The 26,076-nt window shown below is 40.8% G+C and overlaps 1 protein-coding gene across 2 annotated transcripts in view; it reads right to left on the bottom strand.

Moving 5' to 3' along the window:
- SLC12A2 (solute carrier family 12 member 2) overlaps positions 1-18,751 on the bottom strand; it is a gene marked incomplete at both ends in the record, with an annotated part of 79,622 nt that extends 60,871 nt beyond the window's left edge. For both annotated transcript variants that reach the window (XM_084252406.1, XM_084252407.1), the window contains one exon: positions 17,990-18,751. In XM_084252406.1, coding sequence (XP_084108532.1) covers positions 17,990-18,751 — 762 coding nt within the window. The remainder of the gene's footprint in view (positions 1-17,989) is intronic.
- Between the last annotated feature and the right edge of the window lie 7,325 nt (positions 18,752-26,076).

Raw genomic sequence — 26,076 nt, 5'->3', positions numbered from 1 at the left:
TCAAGTTATTCTGGTACACTATATCATTTAAATGTTAAAAACTTTGGTGACAGGGGCCTCCCTGGTGGCACAGGGGTTAAAGACAGCACTTTCAAGCTATGGCCAGGGAGCTAACCCCACTTGGAGCAGCAGACCTCTCCTGTCTCTCTTGCTGCTCCCCTCAGCAGTGTATTTCCTCTGTCTCTGGTGAATCCTTTCACCTCCTCTGCACCTCTGGCCTACACCCCAGTTCTTGTATGCATAAATAATCTTTTTAAAAAAAGCAAGCTAAGCTTTTTTTTTAAAGCAAGCTAAGCTTTTAAAAAAACAACAACAACAAAAAAACTTTGGTGACAACAGCCACCAAAGAGTCACAATTACAACATAAGGAAGATCACACATAAATAACACTGAAATAATACTCCCCTCCAGAAGTTTTAAATTTTAACCCAATTTAGAACTAGCTGGCACAAAATGAAAAACAAGATGGAAAAGCCTATTTAGCATTGTAAAAAAAACTGCCTTAGTAGTTATAAACATTTTATTTTCATTTGTTTCTAAACAATTATCTTACTCTTTCCTACAGCTACACAAACAGTTGGCCAACATGACAAAGGATGATTCCCCCCCCCCCCCCCCCGTCACTTTTAAACAGTTCAATTCTGGATCAGAATTGCTCTGTAGGTTAGGAAATAATTCTATTTTACATATATAGGAGGTGAGGTGAATTCTAGCATAGAATCCAAACCAGTTCAAGTTTATAGTCATACCAGATTTTTTCTGATAATACAAACAGTAGGTTTTTTGTCATCAAGAAAAATTTTCTATATAATAGTTGTATATTATCCTGTCTACACACTTACCACCTGCACCTATTTCTTTTTTTTTTTTTTTAATAGAGGCATGCTTTATTTATTTATTTAGTTTGTTTGTTTGTTTTGTTTTTTTTTTATACATGCACCGGGTACAGTCAGAAGCGCGGGAGGGTGAGAGAATTCACCAGAGCCAGAGCGGGGAGCAGAGCAGGCAGAAGGACCGAAGTACACTGCTGAGGGGAGCAGCGGGCGGCAGGAGAGGTCTGCGCGCCATGTGGGACCCTCCTCTGGTGGCCGGGGAGCAGCCGGGGATCGAACCGGCGGCGCAGAGGCCGCGGGCAGCTTCGCAACCCAACGCTCAACCACTGCGCCACCGGGGAGGCCCTGCACCTATTTCTTATGGAATAAACTGAGAATTCTCACTATGTGAGACCATCATAATCTGGCTTACTTTGAAAACAGTCACCATTAACCAAGAGCCTGCTATGTGCTAGAAACGTCCCTAAATGCTTACCTGTCCTATTTACCTGAATTGGCACATCTTTGAATGGTAGATGTTATCATCCTCACTTAAAAATAAGAGGATGAGGAAACATCTTTTCTGTTTAGCTTACCCCAAATCATGAGCTATTAAGGGCAAAAAGAATATTCTAAATGGTAGAATTCCATGCATTACAGTGAGCCAAGGGAAATTATTTAAGGTATCTATTTTGAGGTAGGGGACAATAGTCAAATCAACCAACATAGGAAATCACCTTGTTCAAACTCCCTAAATCCTCAGCTATTTTCCCTCTTCATACTGTCTTCATTTTTCCCTCCTTCCTCTGCTCCCCAGTCTACAGAAGCAAACAACTTGTATTTATTATGTTCCCCATAAAAACACTGTTACAGATAGCTGCAAGGAACCACTTAGAGAGGAATAGGAATTCCTGGTGTCCAAACATAACCCACCTGGAAAGGCATCTCAAATGTTTAAATATGAAAACTGGAAATTGTGTGTAATAACTATATGTGTATTAACATCTGGGAAGTTTATTGAGAATTTACTGTGGTAGAGAAAGTAGGTAAATTTACCAATCATTCAGTTTCTATGTTTACTGTTTTCTTTCTCCAATTAGAAATGCACATTAGCTGCAAAAGCTAACAACAACTTTTATTCAAATATTCCAGGTCATTGTAAGTTTTTTCTTCCCTTATGTGCTTTGCTACTGCAACATTTTGATCCCTTAGACCATATTCACATCCATTCTTTTCAGGAAGGCTTGAAAAAAATAAAATTATCCACAGAATCCTTGAGATTTTTCATCAATGCTTTGTTTCTATACATAGTAAATTTCAATAGCATTAAAAAAGTTAAATATTAGTCTTAACTGTTTTAGAATTTCCTATAATTTTTCTAATTATAAACCAGTTTCCTATTTCTACTGACTTTCCTTGAAGTTTTTTATGACCCTCAAACTCCTATTCTTCAAGGTATAAAACAATTGAAAGAGTTCTAACTAAAATATTTATTATGAAGTTGCTTTGTTGCTGATATACTCATATAAAGAATCTTTTGAGAGATTTTGGCTTGGGTGTTCCCTCTGCCTCCAACACACCTTGAAGATAGACGCCATATCTTATCCTTTAGGTTTCAGCTTGAAAGTAGAATCCTACTTTCCAGACTATTCTACATACATTTTCCCATCAATGCCTCTTTCATTCATAGCGTATATCACACACTGTAATTATTTGTTTAATCAATGCACCTACCACCTGTAGTCCTTCGAAATGTATTAAAAAGGAAGGTTCTCAAGAGTCAGAACTTTACATTTTTTTCCTCAAATAGCAAAAGAATATTAGTCTTTATTGGCAATCTCTGTTTCCAAATAATGAAGTAAAAGAGTAGAAGTGAAATTTTATTTATTTTTTAAGATTTATTTATTTATGCATATAAAAACTAGGGTACAGGCCAGAGGTGTAGGGGGTGTGAGGGTGAAAGGATTTACCAGAGACAGAGTGGAGAACAGAACAGGCAGACTGACTGAAATACTCTGCTGAGGGGAGCAGTGGGTGAGACAGGAGAGGTCGGCTGCGCCACGTGGGTCACCTCCCTGACCGGGGATCGAACTCATGCTGTAGTGGCTGTGGATTGCTTCACAGTGCTGTGTCTTAACCCCTTGTGGCACCAGGGAGGACCCAAGAAATAAAATTTTAAGTCTGTTCTTGAGTCAAATCTAGGTTCAAATTCCCATCTTCAGTATGCAAACTATGGCAAGTTATTTAACCCCTCTGGTTCTCAGTTTACCTATGTGTAAAATGGAGATAATATCACCTATACCATACTGTTTGAGAAGATGTATGTGATTGTATACAACACAAAAACTCCCATACACGCTGGTGGGAAAATAAATTGATAAGCAGGTTGAGGCATTATGAAATCAAATATATGCATGCCCTTTAACCCAGCAATTCTGCTCCTAGGTATATCCCTAGAAATATACATTACTTACATGAAGCACGATATTTGTAAAAAAAACATTCATTTCAACATTGTTGAAAACTAGACGCAATCTCAACATCCTTAACTGCAGAATATATTGTAGCATATTCATACAATGGAAGATAAATAGCAATAAAAATGAATACATTATAAATACACATAAATATCAGTAAGCAAAAGATGACAGAAATATATTGTATGATTCCATTTATATAAAGTTTTACATATAGAAATACATAAAGGTGACTAATGCCACGGAAAAAAATGATCCAAGGAAATAAATCACTGTTAGTTCAGCACAGTGGTTACTTGGGGTGGGTGAGGGAGAGAAAGGAGAGATGCACAAAGCGTGTCTGACATGCCAGGAATATTCTATTTCTTGATTGGGTGGTGATTCAAGAGATTCACTTGATTGAATTGTATATTTAATCTTTATGTTTTCTTCTTTGCTATAGTCCACAATAAGACTTTTAAAACTAAGATTAAGCAAGGAAATGTGAGTAATCAGATGCTTACCCAACCAAATAAAAGTTCAAGACCAGACAGCTTCAATAGTGAATTGTACCTAACATTCAAAGAATACCAGTACTTCGCAAACCCAAAAAAAGTTAGAGGGAATGATTTCAAACTCATAAGGCCAGCATTAATTACACCGATACCTAAACCAGACAGCCAACACAAGACAAGAAAATTACTGGCAATATCCCTAATGAATATAGATGTAAAAACCTCAACAAAATATCAGCAAATTCAACAACACATTTAAAGGATCACACAGATCACACACCATGTTCAAGTGAAATTTATTTCAGGGATGCAAGGTAATTCAACATCCAAAAATCAATGTGATACAGCACATGAACAAGACAAAAAGGATAAAAATCATATGGCCATCTCTATAAAAATACAGGAAAAGCATGAGATAAAACCCAACATGTCTCAATAAAATAAAGTCCATATAGGAAAAGCCCACAGCTACCATTATACTCAATGGTGAAAACCTGTACCCCAGTTCTTGCATGCATAAATAAATAAAATATTTTTAAAAAGTAGATAAATGATCTGAAGAGACATTTTCTTTTTAAAAGATTTATTTATTTATGCATGCAAGAACTGGGGTATAGGTCAGAGGTGCAGGAGGGTTAAGAGGATTCACCAGAGAGACAGTGGGGAACAGAACAGGCAGACTGACTAAAATACACTGCTGAGGGGAGCAGCTGGTGAGACAGGAGAGGTCTGCTGCGCCATGTGGGGAGCTCCCTGGCTGGCAGGGGATGGAACTCCAAACTCATGCTACAGAGGCTCCTGATAGCTTCACAGGGCTGTGCTTAACCTCTTGCACCATCAGGGAGGCCCTGAACATTTTCTGAAAGATGATATAGAGATGGCCAACAGACAAATGAAAAGGTGCTCAAAGTAACTACTCAGGGAAATGCAAATTAAAACTACAATGAGACATCACCTTATCCCTGTTAGAATGGCTATTATAAAAAGAATTAAAAAGTGAGGATGTGGAGAAAGAGAGAACCCTTGTGTACTATTGATGGACATGTAAGCAGGTACAGTCACTAAGGAAGACAGTAGGGCTGTTTAATTAAATTGTTTACTTAAAAACAGGACTACCTTATAAGTCAGTAATACCATTTCTAGGTAATTTTCAAAAAAAGAAGACATGATTAGAAAAGATACATGCACCCCCATGTTCCTTGCACCATTATTTACAATAGTGAAGACAGGGAAACAGCACTGAGTGTCCACGGATGGATGATGAATAAAATGTGGTAGGTCCATCTATGTTCTATAATGGAATAAAATTTAGCCATTAAAAAAAAAAGTAGAATCTTGCCATTTGCGACAATATCGATGGATGCCAAGTGAAATATGTCACACAGAGAAAGCCAAATACAAGATTTCATTTATATGTGGATTCTACAATACAAACAAATGAAAGAAAAATAAAAATCAAGCTCATAAAGATATAGAATAGAGTGGTGGTTTGCCAGAAGTAGTGAGTAAAGAATGAGTGAAGTAGGTGAAGGTGATCAAAAGATACAGATTTCTAGTCATAAAATAAATAAGGTATAAATACAACCTGGTAATGTAGTTAATAATACTGTATTACATGTTTGAGAGTCCTTAAGAGAGTAATCTTAAAAGTTCCCATCACAAAACTTTTTTTTAATCATGTATACTTCAAGCTAATATTTTGTCAATTATACTTCAATTAAAAACAATGTTAAGTACTTAAGACACTATTTGCTATTAACTGTGCAATAAAACTGATTACTATAAGCAACATAATTGCCTAGTGCCCATATCATGAGTTTAAAGAATCAAATACATAAAAATGCTGCAAAACACTATTAATCTAGATTCTACTACATAACTTCTTATAATTTTATAATCTGAACTTAATATTGTTTCTGCAAGGATACAACAAAAACATAAAACTTCACATACAACTGTGGCATTGTCATTCTCTTTGGTGGTAAAGGATTTATCACCTATACCATCAGCAAGTGAATAAGGTATACAGAGCATGGCATTGATGAATCAAATCACACTACTACAAGTATTTTACCAATTCTCTGGCACTGAAAATTTGCTTAATAAATGATGCTTCCTCCCTCTGTATATCCTTTAGTGGCAGCTGATATGCATTTTGTAGCAAGGTTAGTTAGGATTAATGTTAGATTGCAAGGTCTACAAATAGAAGCAAAAATAAATAACGCAAGGCTTTATTTAAAGAAATTAAATCACTGTAACGATAGCCAAGTAGTGGGGGATCTTTATTTCAGGACACTGTTAATAGACAAGAATTAACTGCTCAGTTTACAAGCAACTTCTTGTTGATTTAAATAAACCCAAATTTACACTTCAAAAATGTTAAAGTACACCAAAAAAATGCTATTAAATTCTAAAAACAAAAATCTGAACTAAAAATATTACAAAAGATGGTTTTAACAGCATCTGTTTAATAGTACAGTAAGCCAAAGTATTAAATTAATATGAAACATAGCCAAATTAGGAACTAAAAATGACTGCATAATATGCAAATTTAGATGCTAAAGTGGCTGGGTTTATTCTAACAATTTTTTTATCAAGTACTAGCCAATTATATCATCCCAAAGCTACCAACATTTCCTATCCGAGCTGTCGGTGATTGGTGTATTCAGCGTAATGCTCTCCATACAGACTACTCTTTCAAAACAAAGTATTGTTTAACAGGAATCCAATCTGTTCGGGTTAACAATGCTCTATTAATAGCCAGTGGCATTAATGCAAAACTCAAAACTCAAGTACCACAGATAAAAGTGGCTAGTGTGACCATGTGATTTTACAATGAACCAAATCAGAACTGCTGATTGTAGTCAAAGAATTAGTCAAAGAATTTAGGGCTCTACCTAACCCCATCATGTTTCTCACTAACCATTCAGCATTGAGTTATTACAGAATACATAACTTATGCATTGTTTCAAATACCTCACAACTTGCTACAGTCAGCAACTAACCAATTGATGGCATTTAAATTCAAATTACAAAATAATCTGTGTGATCTACATTTCAGAATTTATTTTTTTAAAGTAAGAACCAAATTGTGCTTGCTTCGGCAGCACTTATACTAAAGTAAGAACCAAATTGTTCAAGGGTGTGAATAAATGACTAGTGGCACCATTATGGTTAAAATATTAGAAAAGTAATATATAGAGAAAACCAAAAATAACAAAAAGTACATTAAGCATGGCATGCAATTAGTATTTCATATTCCTCACACAAAAAATGGTATTTCTGGGGGCCTGCCTGGTGGCTTAGGGGCTAAAGACACAGCACTATCAAGCTATTGCCAGCCACTGCAGTACGAATTAGATCCCAGAGTTTGATCCCCAGTGGGCCAGAGAGGTAACCCACATGGTAAGACCTCTCCTGTCTTACCAGCTGCTCTCCTCAGCACTGTATTTCATTCAGTCAGTCCACCTGTTTTGTGTTCTGCTCCCCATTCTGTCTCTGGTGAATCCTCTTCCTGCACCTTTGGCCTGTACTTCAGTTCTTGTATGCATAAATAATAAATCTTTAAAAAAAAATCTCTTGACAACTAAACTACAGATGCATGATAAGGCGCCTAGAGTAAATGGAAAAAAAACATAAACCAGAAGGAAAATACACTTGATAGAAAAAGTATACTACATGAGATTTGAGTTTGCTGTCTCTTAAACTTAGAGCATTCCCCAATTATGTGTAGCTCTAATGATTGAAAGTGAAGTCATGCTATCTTGAAATACCAGAAGACAGGCTGAAGCAGAAATGGAATTGGAAATTAAGTAGAAATTTCTAGGAAAAAATGTAATGACAGTGAAGGTGAACCCCTAATCCACCTGAGCACTAAATTAAACAGGTATAGAAGTCAGGCTTTAAAAGAAGCAGCTGGAAACCATACAACAGAATAGAAATATCAGCTACCATACAGTGGGGAGGACCCAGAGTGCCTTCTGAACCTTGGCAAGTGAAGTACCTTTTACAATAAATTAATCCCTTAGTATAAAAACAACACCCAAAGTCATTACAATGTAGTATCTACATTGCCGTTTTCATTCAAAAATATTACTAAAGATATTGCTAATATAGACAAGAAAATATAAACCATAATCAGGGGGAAAACAAGCATTAGAAATTAACTCTAAGTGGTCCCAATAGCTATAAAAAAGTTCAAAGTTTAAAGGTAAATGTGACATCAATGAGCAACAAAGGGAATCTCAACCAATAAATGGTATATATATATATTTTATTTATTTATTTATTTAGTTAGTTAGTTAGTTAGTTATTGTGGGACCCTCGCCGACAGCTGGGTAACGAACCAGCATTGCAGAGGCTGCAGGCAGACTCGCAGCCCAGCGCTCAACCACTGCGCCACCAGGGGAGGCCCAGTATATATATTTTAAAAAGTAGAAAATCTAAACCTGAAAAATCACAAAAATTAAAATGAAAAATTCACTAGATAGATTCAACAGCAGAATGGAAATAGAAGAAGCAACAAAAAGCATTAACTTACAGATGAAAGAAACTTAAGAGACCCAAGAGACACTATCAAAAATAAACACCCCTACCACAGCCAAATTGTTGAAAACCAAAGCTATAAAGAACCAAAGGAAAACAGATCACATTCAGATGAGCAATGATATAATTAATAGCTGTTTTTTAAAAGATTTATTTATTTATGCATATAAGAACTGGGGTACAGGCCAGAGGTGCAGGGGTGGGGCTGAGAAGATTCACCAGAGACAGAGTGGGGAGCAGAACAGGCAGATGTACTCAACTACACTGCTGAGGGGAACACAGACAAGACTGGAGAGGTCTGCTGTGCCATGTGGTTCAGTTCCCTGCCATGTGGGTCAGTTCCCTGGCAGGGGATCGAACTCCATCCAACTAGTGCTGCACTAGCTGTGGACTGTTTCATAGTGCTCACACTTAACCCCTTGCAACCACCAGGGAGGCCCCAATAGCTGTTTTCTTATCAGACAATACTAGCCTCAAGATACCAGAAGAGGAAGAGTTTATAAGAGCAAAGCTACCATTTTCAAAAGTAAAATGACATCTTCAGATAAAAAAAAACTGAAATAATTTTGTTGCCAATTTACCTTTATTACAAGCAGTGCTCACAGAAGGGAAAAAGTATTAGGTGACAACACAAATCTAACAAGAACAAATGAAGGAAATAAATGCAAGTATAAAATACAATGTACATATTTTTCTTTTCTTTGCTTTTCAAGTACAACAGTGTAGTGTTGGCTGTATGAGCAACATGACAAGAACACTTGTATTCTGTTTCAAGAAGTATTATTCTGTTTCAAGATTTCTATATTATAGCTGAAGAAAGTCTCCATTTTAAGCAGAACCGCCAAAATAATGCAAAGAGATATATAACTAAAAAATCAATTAAATGATGAATTAAAAAGAAATACTAAACCTATCTGATTAGTAGAAAAGATGGCAGAAAGGAGAATTAAGAGGAAAAAATACCAGGCTCCATTACAACCAAATTGTAACAAATGTAAATGAACTAACTACATTGAGAATATGCACTTCAACATAGCACACAATCACTTAAAACAGGTTACTAAAGATAACATAGGAAACTATGCCTATTTACTAGTGATTATTTAATGGTAAGTGGAAGAGTAGTCTATAAAATTGTACTTTTAAAACATGTATTGAAATGTAAACTGTTAAGGAGCTGAGGTCTTTTGTTTTCTAAACTTATTTTCTCTTCATAATGAATTAAACATTTTAAATAAAATACAATGAAACGAGTAAAATTTTAAAGTGTTCATTTTGAAAAGGATTAATTTTCATTCTCTTAAAATTTAACACTGTAGGATGATTTGAGACTGAAATTTTGCAAAATGTGTACTTTGTTGACTGTTTTTTGTATTGAGATTTAAAACACTGTTATTTTGTGTCAATTTTGTTAGATGAAGCTGCTGCAATAACCAAAACTCAGGTCTTGTCTCCACTGGCAAAGGGCTATTATCCTAGGCTTATAATTATCTGAGAACTTTGTTTCTGCTTTTCATGAAGTTCTTATCTTCTCTCTCTACAACAAGCTGATTATCTCTGGATCCATCTTTGTCAGTGCTCATTTTCCCTTCTAATCTATCCTATTTCTGGAAACCTGATAGCCTTATTGGTTATAACTATGTCTTAAGTATAATATACAGTCCCCAAATAGAGGTGTGGTGAATCCCTTTTATGTGAAAGCATTGTTGTTGTTACAGTTGTTGCTTTGCTTAATTACTGGAACAGCTTTGTTTTTGAGAAGCAAATCTGCCAAATAATTGGGATTGAAGTAAGTGATAAAGTACAATAATTTCTCCAGGCCTAAGAAGCCATGTCGATTATTTCCAGAAATTTATAGGTATATCAATACTGAAAGTATTTATCATAAATAAGCCTTAGTTTCTAAAATTGTAAAGCCTAATTATTTATGCATTAAATTATTGGGTTCTGTAAAAGAGAGCTTATGTCTATAGATCAAGAATTCCATATGAACTCATCAGGATTCAGACTTACCAGTTAGTATGTCTGATTTCCCTTTAAGATTTTAACAGATCACTTAATAAGCTTGCCCTAAATGCAGTATTTACAATTTACTGGTTGTGAGACATGGGTAAGTTTAGCCCAATATTATGTAAATAACTCGGTCTTGAAGATTAATGTGCAGACTACAGAACTCCTGAAATAGGGCAGATGTACAATAATTGATAATTTAATATACATCTAACTCAGTGTTCAAAGCCAGATCTTTGACACAGTACTTGTCTATGTAAGAGTACTTCAAAGTTAAGAATCAGCAAATCAAAAAAAATAAATAACTTACAAAGCTATATAAAACTGCCATAGAGAATGCAAAGTCTAAGACTTTTAACATGGTCCTTATAGAAAGGAATCTGTAATTTTTCTGCTGGTGATTCTTTTAGAAATGTGAGAATCATTGGTCCAGAAAAAAAGGGTAGGGACGATGTCTTTGGCTGTTTACCAGTGTGTCCCCAGTGTCCAGTGTATATATCTAAAAGCATCAGGTACAAAAGCCCTGAGGCCAAAACAAGTCTTGTACTATTGAGTAACTGAATCGCTGAGGAGGTAAGCCAGAGATAGACAATGCTGGGCTGGCCAGGGATGACAGGATCAGTTTTGTTTTACACAGATCATTCTGGGCACAACAGTGAATATTAGGTATACAGTTAGAAGGCTTCTGGTGAGGGACATGTTGTAGTTTGGCCTAATTTGGCAGTTAAGATGAGAGGAATATATAGGGTAAAAGTGACAGATACTAGAAATGAATGAAATTGGGGGGATATGTGAGTATCAAGGACTCTTTCAGATTTCTCAGCTGTACAATGTGAACAATGATGCCACTGAGAGACTTCAGATATACTGAAAAGGGCCCCAGCTATTTTGTCTTTTGAGTGACAGGTGGAAAAGCCTAAGTTTGTAAGTCTGGGATGCCTTTGAGACATGAAGCAAACAATGTCCAGCAGGGACTGGATGCCCATAAGTCAGAAGAGTCGTGGGTAGGAGACAAAATGTTGGGAGCCATTTAACCTATATATGATATAGCATAGGGAGAGAAAAAAGAATAGCGAGGAAAGAGACAAGAATCAAGTGTGAGTATGGGCAAGTTAAAGATGAAGGAGACTATAGAAGACACTGTTCTGAAAGGGAGGCAGAGATGGAGAGGGAAAATTGCGAGTGGTGTTAGGTAAGCAGAAGTAAAAAAAAAGATGACTTGAAAAGAGTAGCAAATGTTGCTGGGAGAAATAGTTTTCCTAGAATCAGTGATAAGGAAGGAGGCTGCTGGTGACTTTAACAAGACCTAGTTTAAGCAAAATGGTAGAAGCTATAATAAAGCAGCTTCAGGAATGAAAGGAAAAAAAATAAGACCAGAATTATAAACAGTCATACTCTCCACTAGTCTAGTTGTGAAAGGAAGGTTATGAGAGTATACCTGAATAAGTTCAGGGCAAGATTCTTTGTTCTGCTTCATATGGAAGACACCTGATTTTGCTTAAATAAACTAAACTATTGATACAAAAAAAAGTGAGATATACATCTAAGAAAAAAAAAATTTAAGACTTCAGAACCAAACTAAACAGTATAGAACTACACTGTCCAATACAGTAACCCTCATTTCCTCACTTCTCAGATGGTGAGGATTCTCTTGGGTCCTTTAAAAGTCTTCCTCCACTGGAAACTCAATCCCGCCCTACCAGCGCAGCAGCCATCTACCTGCAAAAAAGGTCCAAATGACTCAAAATAAAAATACTGTTAAGAGGAGCCTCCCTGATGGCGCAAGGGGTTAAGTCTCAGCACTATGAAGCTATTCACAGCCACCACAGCATGAGTTTGATCCCTGGCCAGGGAGGTGACCCACATGGTGCTGCGGACTTCTCCTGACTCATCAGTTTCATTCAGTCCATCTGTTCTGTGTTCTGTTCCCCGCTCTGTCTCTGGTGAATCCTCACCCCCCAGACCTCCAGCCTGTATCCCAGCTCTTGTATGCATAAATAAATAAATCTTTTAAAAAATTTTAAAAAGCCACATAGTTGAAGGAACTAATTCACACTGACCCAACAGAAAACCATACCAGAGTTTCTAGAATTCTTAACCAAGATGAACACCTAACTTTTGAATGTTCAGAAAAAGCAGTGAAAAAGTTTAAAGAACTCTCTGGGCCCAAGGATGTTACAAACATGCAATAATTTGCTTATGCAGAGACAACACTGCACTGAACGATATTCACTTTTAGGTTTTCCCTTTCTTTTTTTTTCCATATATCCTATGTTTATTATTTCACAAATAATCACAAAGAGGGTTTTCCCTTTCTTCTAATTAGAAATCGCCATATTCTCTATCAGCTCCAAGTTATTCAAAATAGTTTTAAGATAGCACTGGTACAGGTTCTAGAGAAAAATGAAATAATAAAGGCACTGGCTGATGACAACATTTGTATTTTACACGTGAATTTATTTTTTAAAGATTTATTTATGCATATAGGAGCTGGGGTACAGGCCAGAGGTGCGGGTGTGAGGGTTTCCACCAGAGACAGAGAGGGGAACAGAACAGGCAGGCTGACTGAAATACACTGCTGAGGGGAGCAACGGGCGAGACAGGAGAGGTCTGCTTCACCATGTGGGTTGCTCCCTGGCAGACCGGGGATAGAACTCATGCTGCAGAGGCTGCGGATTGCTTCATAGTGTGGTGCTTAACCCCTTGCGCCACCGGGGAGGTCCCTACATGTGAAATTATTGATAGGTATTTTTTAACTTCAGTATTTGAAATAGTGTTGTTTTCCATCCCTCACTCTGCTTCTACTTTGGTGACTCAACCTCCTAGACTAGTGTCCCCTCCCCACCTTCTGCTACCCTGTTTGGAAAAACTGCTGTTTTTCATAGATTTATCTGAACTCTGTAGCATAAAACCCTATTTTTATGCTACAAATTGAAATTAAAAAAAAAATTTTTTCCTACCATGTTTATAAAAAATAAAAAATTAGGCCCTCCCTGGTGGCACAGCAGTTGAGCACTGGGCTGCGAAGCTGCCCGCAGCCTCTGCAGCGCCAGTTCAATACCCAGCCAACACCGAGGGTCCGAGGGTCCCACATGGCACGACAGACCTCTCCTGCCACGCCCGCTGCCCCCCTCAGCAGTGTATTTCATCAGTCCACCTGTTCTGTTCCCCACTCTGTCTCTGGTGAATTCTCTCATTCTCCCGCGCTTCTGACTGTACCCAGTGCTTGTATAAATAAATAAATAAATATTTATAAAAAAATAAAAAATTATCCCTTAGCCCTAATACTCATGTTTCACAGTTTGGAGGTATAAGGTAGTGAGACAAAATCCCTTGGAAGTCAAGCCAAAGAAATGATTTAAGTTTCAGGATCATTTTGTTCTCTGAAAGATACCAGCCTTCCTTATCTCCTCAAAATCTTTCATGGTATCTTAATTTCCTTAGAAATCTTTATGCCTTCTTTCTTGGTTTAGCTACCACAAACTTAAAGCTGCAACCCTCAGGCATATAATGAATGCTATAACAATATGAGAGCATAGTTGCTTTGCGAAAAGTTCTCACATCTGATGTAACAAAGCACTGGAAGTCATGGTAGTTATTCTCCTCAAAGGAAGTCCTTCTTCTCTGAAGAAGAAATGGGGACTCTAAAACACGTTCTCTTAAGTTCTATTATTTCACAAACCAGTTGCAATTTTATGTTTGCGCCATTGTATAACTTATAGACTGAAACCTATCTCTTGCGTACAACTCACAAAACTGCTCTTGCTGTAGCGTTCTCCTTTCTCCATATATATATATATATATATATATATATATATATATTCTAAACAAGGGGGAAATCCTGGTATTAATTTTTCTGTACATCCCTTATCCAAACCATCAGCAAATCCCAACAATTCTTTTTTTTTAAAGATTTATTTATTTATTTATTTATTTATTTATGCAAGAACCAGGGTACAGATGTGCAGGAGGGTGAGAGGATTCACCAGAAACAGAGAGGGGAACAGAACAGGCAGATTGACGAAATACACTGCTGAGGGGAGCAGCGGGTGGACAGGAGAGGCCTGCCACGCCAAGTGGAACCCTCGCCAGCAGGATCAAACCGGCACTGCAGAGACTGCAGACAGCTTCACAGCACTGTGCTCAACCACCTGCACCACCAGGGGAGACCCGCAAATCCCAACAATTCTACCTTTGAAACACCTGGTATCTGACATCTCTCAATACATCAAGCACTCTTATATCAGTGTAAGTCATCAACATCCTAACTGAATTGATGTCATAGGTTTCTAACTCATCTACCAGCTTCCCCCCCTTACCCCAGTCAACAGTATATTTTCCACAAAGCAATCAGAGTGGCATTTTAAAAACAAAAGACAAATCATGTCAAATCTGTGCTCAAAGGCCTCTATGACTCTCTAGATCACACAAAATCAAATCCTAAATCTTTATCATGATCTACAAGTTTCTACACTATTTGTTCCTCACTACTACAATCTGATCTTCTCTCCTATCACTCTTTTCACGCCAGTCTTGCTGATCTCATTTCTCAATGGGTTTAAAAAATAAAAAAAGATTTATTCATTCATGCATACAAGAGCTGGGATACAGGCCAGAGGTGTGGGGGGTGAGAGGATTCACCAGAGACAGAGCGGGGAACAGAACAGACAGATTGACCAAAGTATTCTGCTGAGGTAAGCAGCTGGCAAGTCAGGAGAAGTCTGTTAGAGCCATGTGGGTAGCTCCCTGGCCAGGGGATGGAACTTGTGCTGCAGAGGCTGTGGACAGATGCATAGGTGCATCTCAACCCCCTGTGCCACCAGGGAGGCGCTATCTCAGGGTCTTGATGTTTGCAGTTCCTCTGCCCAGTGTTTTTTCCCCAGATCTTTGCAGGGAGCGAGCCCCTCACTCTCTCCTAGTGTCTGCTCACTTATCAGAGAGGCCTTCTGTAAGTACTCTTCACCAGCACTGCCCTAGTGACCATGTTTAATCTTCACAGGAGTCACACCTGACTTATTTATTGTCTCCTAACTCTACAATGAAAGAGTCAGTACTTTGTTGGGTTCACTGCTGGTCCCAGCACTTAGAACTGGTGGTGCTCAATAAGGATTTGCTGAGTAAGTTTGCATTCATTTCAGTTCAGCATAGAACCAAGTTGATTAAAAACTTAGTGCTATAATTGTTACAGAAATTCTAAATATCATGCTTCATCAAGAGCTAATGCAATGGGAAAGGTTTTAAAGAGGTAGATGTCAATCTATACAAGGTAAGAAACAACATTTTGGGGATCTGGTCAACTTATGTCATCATCCTCCCTCCCATAAATCCTGTTCAACAGCAGCATATTTTTATAGCCAGATTTGTATACTCCTTAAAATGACAGCTTCTTTAATGCACCTGCTAAAATCCTAAACAAAATTATCTTTAATATGAGGTTCTATGCTTAGTTAAGCTAATCACTTTTTTCTTTGGCCATTAAGGACCCGAATACCTGAACTATAAAGAACTTATTACACTATCTGTTGCATAAATGAAACTCTAAACCTAACATTTTACATACTACATTCACCTAATAATATAGGAATTAAAGAATCTAAAATTAAAATCCTAGAGTTTGACAACTGAATTTCTGTAGGACCAATATGAAATTAAAATAATTACACTATCCATTATTTTTCAAGCATGTAACATAGACCTTTATGTGCAACTTTTGCTAAATAAGATGAAAAATGAGGAAGTTGAGACACTGAGTGACTTCTTCAGCTACACTACACTATTATGTAAAATGTTAGGTTCAGAGTTTCATTTATGCAACAAATGGTGTTCTATTTTGGACACAGTAAACTCACCCAAAAAAAGTCAAAACAAACCCCAAACCTGAGGTGCTTTCATTATTGATTAGTACTTAATTTAAAATAACAAAAACTTCCCAAGTTCAATTTAAAGTCTTCCAGGAGCCTCCCTGGTGGCACAAGGGGTTAAGAAGCAGCACTGTGAAGCTATCTGCAGCCACTGCAGCACTAGTTCAGTCCCGGCCTGGGAGGTAACCCACATGGTGCAGCAGACCTCTCCTGCCTCGCCTGCTGCTCCCCGCAGCAGTGTATTTCAGTCAGCCTGTTCTGCTCCCCACTCTGTCTCTGGTGAATCCTCTCACCACTACCCCCCACCCAGCATCTCTTGCCTGCACCACAGCTCTTGTATGCATAAATAAATCTTTAGGGCCTCCCTTTTGGTGCAAGGGATTAAGATTCAACCTAAGAAGCTATCCACAGCCACTGCAGCACAAGTTCAATCCCTGGCCAGGGAGCTACCCACATGGCTCAGCAGACATCTCCTGACTCACCTGCTGCTCCCCTCAGCAGTGTATTTCAGTCAATCTGTCTGTTCTGCTCCCCACTCTGTCTCTGGTGAATCCTCTCACCCCCACACCTCTGGCCTCTACCCCAGTTCTTGTATGCATAAATAAATAAATCTTTAAAAAAAAAAAAAAGTCTTCCAAAAACTTGGGAGTAACTATAGATTGCTTTACTGCTAAACTTTGGTGAAATGTCAAAGATTTTGAGTTTTAAAATGAAATGAAAAATTTAAGAGAAACTACAGGAGTATGAGTAGGTGTTTTAAACATTGTTTATCTTCTGATGTGGCAAAATACCACAAAGGAAAAACAGGAGTAATATTATCTAAAGTTAAATGATGTCAGGCTTTTAAACAATCAATAAGCTGTAAGAGCTGAGATCTCTGTGATCCCTTCAAACCGTGTGAGTGTTACATTATCAAATATTGGGGCAAGCACAGTCTTGTATGAAACAATTGTGTGATATCTAGTAATCTTATCAAAAAGAAATTACATACTTTGTGTATATAAACTTTTTCACACTATGATTATTTCTCCCTATATGGTAGCAAGTCTTTACAGTCACAAAATCCCATCAATGTAGTAATTATACACATCAAAGGCAGACTGCAAGTAATCCCAATCATAAAAAGTTAAATATTAATCAAATCTCAAAAGCATCAAATCTCAGTGTTATCTCAAAATGATTTTGAATCATGAATAAAATTCCTTTGTGCCCCCCAAATAAATAAAATTACAGAAATGAATAGTTTATGTAGTCCTCTAAGATTTAAGATTTCCACGATCTTTTGAATATTTAAGATTGCAGGAATTGAGTTTTAATAATTCATAGCCCACAAAACACACCCTTATTGAGATTTCTCCTTCAAATACTATCCTCCCTACTCTTGAGACCCCCTAATGGGTGTCCAGAAGTCATATAATTCAATCTTTAAAAAGGACACCGATGGTAAGTCCTCCTGCACGCACCCTTCCCGGGGACCACAAGCCCAGCTGTCATTTGGAAGGATGGTAATTGGTAAACGTGGGTGAGAGCCCAGTACGCGAGGTATATTCACTGGATGGGGAAGGTTGTTAAATGCAGCCTCTCACGTAACGAGCCTAACCCACAGCAAACTTTTAAAAGATTAAGTTACATTCCTCTGCAGTTCCACCCTTGACAGCTGAGTCCTGAGCTGCCAGTGAGCCGTGCACGTCCCTTCCCGCCACCTCACCCGTGCAGAGCCTGAGGCCACACCGCGGACCGGGGGCTGGGGGAAGAGGGAGGGCTGGCGAGAGAGGGTCGGGAGAGCTCACCTTTTCCAGCTCGTCGTGGAGCTCGGCCAGGCTGGGTCGCAGCAGCTTCTCGCCCAGCTGCGCTGCCGTGTGCCGGTAGTGGTCGATCCTGGGCACCGCGTCCATGGTGTTGTGGCCGAAGGTGCGCAGGTAGTAAGTGTTGGTGTGGGTGTCATAGTAGTGGTGCTGGTGGTGCCCACTGCCGCCGCCCGAGTGCAGGCTGCTGCCCTCGCTCAGCACCGTGTCCCCTCCGTTCTGGAAGCTCACGTTGGGCCCGTCGCCGGCGACCCCCGCCGCGTCGGACAGGCTCTCCTCGGCCGAGGAGGAGGCAGCCGGGTCCACGAAGTTCACGCGGAAACGACCCTTGGCTTCTTCGCTGCCCTTGGCCGGCCCGCTCTCGCCGCCGGCTTTCCCTTCCGCCGGGGTCTCCTTGCCCCCCGCTCCTGCTCCTGCTCCAGCTCCAGCTCCTGCTCCAGCTCCTGCTCCAGCCGCCGCGGCCGCCCGCCCGGCGCTCTCAGAAACCACGTCCACCTGGAAGCGGCTCTGGCTCGGGGTGGGCCCCAGGGGTCTGCCCAGCCCGTCCCCGGCCGCCGCGGCGCCCTCCCCGCGCACCCCGCCGCCGCCCCGGCCCGCGGCAGCATCCTCCGGCAGCGAGGGCACGGCCGTGCCGGGCAGGTCCACCCCGGCGGCTGCCAGCGCGGCGGCGGCGGGCGGCGTCTCCCCGGCCCCGGCCCCGGCCCGCCTCGGGGCGCCGGCGGAGGGCGCCGCGGGCCCGGGTTCCATCGCCGCCCGACCCCCGACGGCCCCGGAGAGCTGGGCGGACGTCGCGGGCTGCGCCCCCTCCGCGCCCCCGGCCGACAGTGGCGCGGCCGCAACGCCCGGTGAGGGAGCCGCTGCCCCGCCGCCCGCTCCTCGCCGCCGCCGCAGCCGCTCGCCCGGGCCGGCGCGAACGCCGCCGGCAGCACAGTCAGCGCGCGAGTGCGGCGGGCGCGGGGCGGGCCCCGCTGTTTAAAGCCACGGCGGGGCCGCGGCCGCGGCGGCTCCGGCGGCAGCACGAGGGAGGCGGGGCCGGCCGCTCCCCCCGCCCCTCGGCCCGCCCACCCGCGGCCCCGCAGCGGCGCGCGGCAGGCGCTCCCTCGGCGCCCGGGTCCTCCCCGGCGCCCGCGCGACCCCACGCGAGAGCGGCCCGCGCGAGGTTCTCGTCCGGGCGCCGGCGGCGCGCAGTGCGGGCAGCGCGGGCCGCGCGAGCAGAGGAATCGGGGCGCAGGCGTAGCAGTGACCCGCCGCGCCGCCGACGCCGGGAAGATCCCCGCGCCGCTACCTTCTCTTCCGTCGCCCGCTTCCCCCTCCCCTGCTCTTCCCCCCCCTCCCCGACTCCTTCCCCCGCCCTCCTCCTCCTCCTCTGCCTCCTTCCCCCGCCCCCCCCGCCCCCTGAGGCGAAGATGAGCCGGGGGCCCCCCGGCCGCCTCCTGCTCTCCCCGCCCCTGGGGCTGCGCGTCGATTGGCTGAAAGCCCGGGCCGAGGCCGACCCGCCTGGGGACCGCTCCCGGCCGGCGACGGGGCGCGGCAGGCTCCTGCTCGGCGCTCGCCGATTGCGGATGGTTCCGTGCCAGCTGCCACCTCGGCAGCACCTCCAGAAGCTCTGGAGTCCGCTGGATCGTGTGGGTTTTTTTTTTTTTTTTTTAAGTTCTGCGCTCGCAGTGCTTGGGCTGAGCTGGCGAGATCTCGCGAGATGCCGCGGGGCTACGGGCCGCGTCCCCTCAGGCGCGTGGTACCCGACACCGGGTTGGCGACGGCGGAGGCCCCCGCCCCCCGCGCCTGATGCCAAGGGCTTCCCTGGCGCGCCCGCAGGTGCTTCAAAAGCGTCGGGCGAGGCGCGACCTCGCGTGAGGCCTGCTAGGGGCTCCGGCCCGCGGCGACGCCCCGCACTCCCTCCCGGCCGGAGCCCGGCGGAAGGCAGGGTTACCTCAGTGTCGCCTCAGGCGGTGAAGTCTCCCGCCGGGCCGCGGTAGAGTCGCACAACCACAGATTCAGTCCCGTCGCGATGCAGTGGGTGTGTCCACACTTCCGATGCCACCTTTATTGTAAAAGCTGGGCTGTTTGAAGGTGAGAAGGGAGATCAGTTGTGGTACCTTATTGTTTGAAGACCATTCTTAATTTTAAGAAAGCATTTCCAAAAAGTGATAGGACTCTCGACTCAGCTCTCAGAATACATCGAGAGCAACAGCTAACGGGGAAATTTCTGCATGGTTCGAGTTGTGAAAAATTCCTCAGTTTTAATTAAAACGGAAAGGTACTGCTCTCTTCACAGGGGCCTGTTTTCTCCTCTGTGAAATGTAGTGGGATGTCATTATTGCAGATTTTTTAGTAGCAGAATCCATTTTTAACCCAAATGCCTGCAGCACCATGTAGAAAACAAAAATGATTTATTTTTTTTACTATTGGAACTTTATTTACGTATTTAGCATTTTTACTTATGGGCATAAAGGCAAGTCTTTGCCATATCCTTGAAGCATAAAGTATTGCAGAGTTCGCGGCACTGTTTGGAAATCCTGTGAAGAAAGCCCCAACAAGGCAGTTTTCAAAATTGTCACTGATGATCTTGTTTGACCTTCAAAACTTTTCATCTGTTCATTTTCTCTGCTGTAAAGTTGGAAAGAGGAGGGGAGCCCCTTCGGCCACTTCCCACCCTCCGAGTTAGATAACTTAGCCGCAGTTGTTAAAATCCTGCTTATGCTTTACTAAATATTAGCAGAAAGCCAGAAAAGACCAGCATAATCAGGTGATACTTTAAGCAATACAGTTTCTACAAGGGGAGCACTGTCTGAGTAGCTGGTGTATGGGGTACCTTTTAGCTCTAAAGCTCATTTGGTAGCTGTTGGCATTCAACATTCATTAAATTAAACAGATGGTAAGCACCTACTATGAGGTATACTTAAGTTCGGGGCAACAGCTGTGAGCAAAATAGGCAGTCCCTTCTCCTGTGGAGTTCATAGTCTAGTGAAGAAGAGAGAGACAATAAACAAATAAAAATACACAGCTTGCCTAGGGGTAAGTGCTAAGGACTATGTGTGTGCGATGGAGGTAGGCCCCATTGAGAAGGTGATGGCCCCACAGGATGGCCCCATTGAGAAGGTGATATTTGAGTGAGGAAGGAAATAATGCAATTGAGAAGTGTTCTAGGCAGAGTAAAAGCAAAGGCCCAAAAGTGAGCACATGCCTGACATGTTCATGAAATTGCATGTAGAACAGTGTGACTGGAACTGTATAAAGGATGGAGAGAATCAAAGGGAATTAGGTCAGAGAATTTGGGGGCTTGGGACATGACCTTTTTGACTATTGAAAGGGGTTAGTACTCTGCGTTGTGTTTTTTTATTCTAAATGGGATGGTATATTAGGCAGCTTGGGCTACCATCACAAAATAACAGACTGGGTGACTTAAAAAAACAGATTTATTACACTGTAATCACCTCATTAAATTTTAATCACTTCCTATAAGGTACTATCTTCAATACAGTCACATGGATTTGGGGCCCAGAATTCACAATCAGATGGCAAGTTATTGAAAGGTCTGAATAGAAGAAGGAAATGATTTACATATATTTAAAGGATGGATCTGCTCTGTAAATATATAAGTTAATAGGAATAAGAAAGAAGCAAAGAGATGTGTTATGAGATATAGCATCAATCCTGGGCGTGATTGGTGTGGCAATGGAAATAGGGAAAAAGTGGTTGAATTCTGGGAAGGCAATAGAATTTCCTGATTGATGGGGAGTATGAAAGAAAATTCGAGGGTTTTGGCCTGAGCAACCACAAGAATGGTATTGCTATTTTCTGTGTTGGAAGAGCTGGTAAATGGAATAGGCTTGGGTGGAAGTAATATCTAAAACTCCCACTGAGATGCCTTTGGAGGAAACAAATAAATGTAAAATAAGAAATAGTAGTTATTCATATAAATGTGCAGTTCAAACTAAGGAGTTCTAGGATATAAAAAAAAAAAAATGGCATAATGAGATTGCAAAATAAAGGGACCAGACTTAGTAAGGGAGGAAGTGACTTTTCAGCTGAGTTCTGAAGGATGGCTAGAACTAAACTAACCTGTAGGGGGATTTCACAAAAGGGACATACTGGACAAAAGCCTTCATACAGTGAATGGCCTGTCTAAACTGGTTTGGGATTAAAAGGCAAGAATGATTACAGATGAGTCTGTCTATTCTAAAAGCCCTATTCTAAAAGAACTATTAAAGGACTTTCAGGGAGATAGAAGGGTATATGATCAGATTTGCATTTGTTAAAAGTCTCTAGTTATACTTTAGGCAGAAGATTGGAGAGGAGCAATAACATGGAAAGTCAGGGTACAATTCCAGTAATAAAGGCATGAGATGATAATAAAAATGCTAGCTATCCATTTATAGTAAATAAGTGCAGGATTCTGTGCTAAAACTTTTTACACGTTATGTGGTATTGGGCTAGTGTGATCTCTGTACCTCAGTTTCCTCATCTGGAAAATATGGGTAATAATGGTAGGTATCAATTAGATTTATGAGGAGTGTCTGTGAATTACTCTAAGTAAGGTATTTGTAACAGTGCCTGGTGTAGGGTAAGCCCTAAAGTATATAACAATTAAGGTTTTTTTTTTTTTAAAGATTTATTTCTGCATACAAGAGCTGGGGTACAGGTCAGAGGTGTGGGGGGTGAGAGGATTCACCAGAGACAGAGTGGAGAACAGAACAGGCAGATTGACTGAAATATACTGCCGAGGGGAGCAGCAGGCGACTCAGAAGAGGTCTGCTGAGCCATCTGGGTAGCTCCCTTACCGGGGAACACACTCATGCTGCAGCAGCTGCATAAAGCTTCATATCTTGCCTCTTAACCCCTTGTGCCACCAGGGAGGCCCATTACCATTAAGTTTTTAAAACTTTTAATATTTTACTTAAAAATAGTACTAGCTAAAACCTTTCAAATTGTGTCTTTTTTTATGAGTGTGCCCTGTGGAGTCCTTCACATTTGCCTTTTGTTTTTGAGAGACAACATTTAAGTGATTTCTGAGGAACATTAAGTTTTTTTTTTCCTGTTATACATTTGGATATTTTTTAAAAGATTTTTTTATTTATACAAGAACTGGGGTACAGGCTAGAGGTGCAGGAGGGTGAGAGGATTCACCAGAGACAGAGTGGAGAGCAGAACAGGCAGACGAAAACCCTGCTGAGGGGAGCAGCAGGCGAGACAGGAGAGGTCTGCCACGCCATGCGGGTATCTCCTTGGCCAGCTGGAAATTGAACCCGCACTGCAGAGGCTGCGGACAGCTTCACAGCACTGCTCTCATCCCTCTGCGCCACCTGGGAGGCCCTGTTGCCTCTTATTTGGAAAATGGAACAGTGGCCCAGACTGAGGACTTCTTATTCATCTTAAGTCCGTTTTTTCCCTCCTACTGAACCCTTTAAAATTAATGTTTTGTTATTAAAACCAGTACATAGTAAATTTACAGTGTATATTAAAAGTATGCTATAGGAATATTTAGTCCACATTCACTGTATTGTATTTTTTAAAAAGAGGTTTAAAATATAGCAAGAGCTACACACATACCCCACAAACACACACTATGAAATACACGTGCATCCTAATGATTAATGCCCTCCTCTTATTGTCAAGTATTATCCTACAACTACATTCTATACCTATGTTTTCTTCACTACTAAGGAAAGATTTTTTTTTCTTCTCATATTCATTAATGATTATCCATTTTTCCCTTTCAAAAAGACAGCATAAATTGAGATATATATTGTTCTAAGATGCCTGAAATTTGAAAAACCATTAACATAGAAGGGAATTTTAAAATGTGTAGTGGCCCTCCCTGGTGGCACAAGGGGTAAAGTGTCAGCACTATGAAGCAGTCTGCAGCTATTGCAGCACCAGTTTGCTCCCTAGCCAGGGAGCTAACCCCACATAGCACAACAGACCTCTCCTATCTCAACCCGCTACTCCCCTCAGCAGTGTATTTCAGTCAGTCCGCCTGTTCTGCTCCCCACTCTGTTTCTGGTGAATCCTCTCACCCTCTCCTCCACTCCTTCTCCCACCTCTTACCTGCATCCCAGCTTTTGTATACATAAATAAATCTTAAAAAAAAAAAAAAAAAGATTGTGTAGTAAGCCCCTTCTTAGAAGAGTAGAGTACTTGCTTCACCTTTAAAACTTGAAGTTTTGTTTTTTTTTTAAAAGATTTATTTGTATAAGAACTGGGGTATAGGCCAGAGGCACGGGAGGGTGAGAGAATTCACCAGTGACAGAGCAGGGAGCAGAACAGGCAGACGACTGAAAACATTGCTGAGGGGAGCAGTGGGCGAGACAGGAGAGGTCTGCTGAGCCATGTGGGTATCTCCCTGGCCAGCCGGGAACCCATGCTGTAGAGGCTGCGGACAGCTTCACAGCGCTGCGCTCAACACGCTGCACTCAACCCACTGCGCCACCAGGGAGGCCCAGCAATTTTCTTCTTTAGTTACATATACTATTGTTTATAAATCCTTACAGCCATAGTATTGGACAAGTAATAATTATTTGAATACATATTTAAGAACAGAACATTCCTACTGTCCTAATGGCTAAACTACATTATTCTTCTAACAATTCAAATATTTACTTCCTGCCCTTTTCTTCAGAGATTATGGTAACCTATAAAATGTAAGGTTATTTTTGGTTTTATTTTCTAAATGATTTCCTCTTGCATGTCATTTCAGAGCCCAATTTCTGTGTACGTAATTATTTTTATTACTTTCCTCTGGGGCCTTTCCAAGTTTTAATCTTTCTTTCAGTGTTGGCCAAAACTATTAAGTTCAATATTCCAGTTAAAAAGAACCAACAACAACTGCTAATTGTAAAGTTAGACAGATTTTTACAGTTTAGGTAATTATTCTTACTTAACATTGAACTACCCCATGTAACTTCAAAGAGAACACTAAATAACAACTCTTCTGATTAGTCAAAAATGTTTTTTGTTTTTTAGAAATTTAACCTGAAAGTCCAATTTAACCTGAAAGTCCAACAATTTCTAAAGACGTTAAGTTTTCAAATAGATATAAAATATTAAAAATTTCATGTTTATATGAAGTCAGATATTTATATAATTTTCAAATTATAAAAGTAATAAGTGTTTAATACAAAAATCCTAGGAAAAACCTAAGAGAAACAGTACCTATAATGCCATCACCCTAAAATAACACTTTTCTTTCATGTTACAAATTTTTATTACAAAATAATTTATTCTATTTTATTTTGTAATTTTTAAAACTAACGATCAACTTGAACATCTTTTTGTATGTATAAGTATTTTGTAATTGCATGAACCTTAATAACTTAATATTGCATCATTTGGATTTATCATAATTTACTGAGTGTATCACCTATTTTTGAACATTTATTTCCTTTATAAATATAGCAAACAATGCTGCCTATAACTATGCATAGCTTTCTCATAATGATTTTGATAAATTCCTAGAAATGAAATTAAAGGGCTTGTGTATATATAAATACTTTTTTATTTTTTAAGATTTATTTATTTATGCATACAAGAACTGGGATGCAAGTCAGAGGTGCGAGGGTGGTGAGAGGATTCACCAGAGACAGAGTGGGGAACAGAACAGGCAGATTGACTGAAATTCACTGCTGAGGGGAGCAGTGGGTGAGTTAGGAGAGGTCTGCAGCGCCATGTGGGTAGCTCCCTGGCCTGGGATTGAATGCGTGCTGCAGTGGCTGTGGATAGCTTCATAGGTTGCTTCTTAACCCTTTGTGCCACCAGGGAGGGCCCAAGGGCCTGTATATTTTTAAAACTTTTGTCATACATGACAAAATTACATTTTAGAGAAGTTTTATCAGTTTATTATATCAGCATTTGATTTGAGTGCTTGTCTTCGACTATGCCTACAAATTCTATATTCCTTAATCTTTGTGAATCTGATCAGCAAAAGATCACTTAATTTTCATATCATTGATTGCTTGTGAGGGAAAATTTTTTAAACTTTGTTAATCATTTTTATATCATTTTGAATTCTCTGTTGATTTCTCTAGTAGTCATTTCTCCAGTTTCTGGAGGTCCGGCTTCCATTCTCCCTTATT

Source organism: Talpa europaea, assembly GCF_964194135.1.
Source record: "Talpa europaea genome assembly, chromosome: 13".
Classification (NCBI taxonomy): Eukaryota; Metazoa; Chordata; class Mammalia; order Eulipotyphla; family Talpidae; genus Talpa; species Talpa europaea.
Note: the sequence above shows the minus strand (reverse complement) of the source record. Positions and strands in the feature narration are given on the sequence as shown.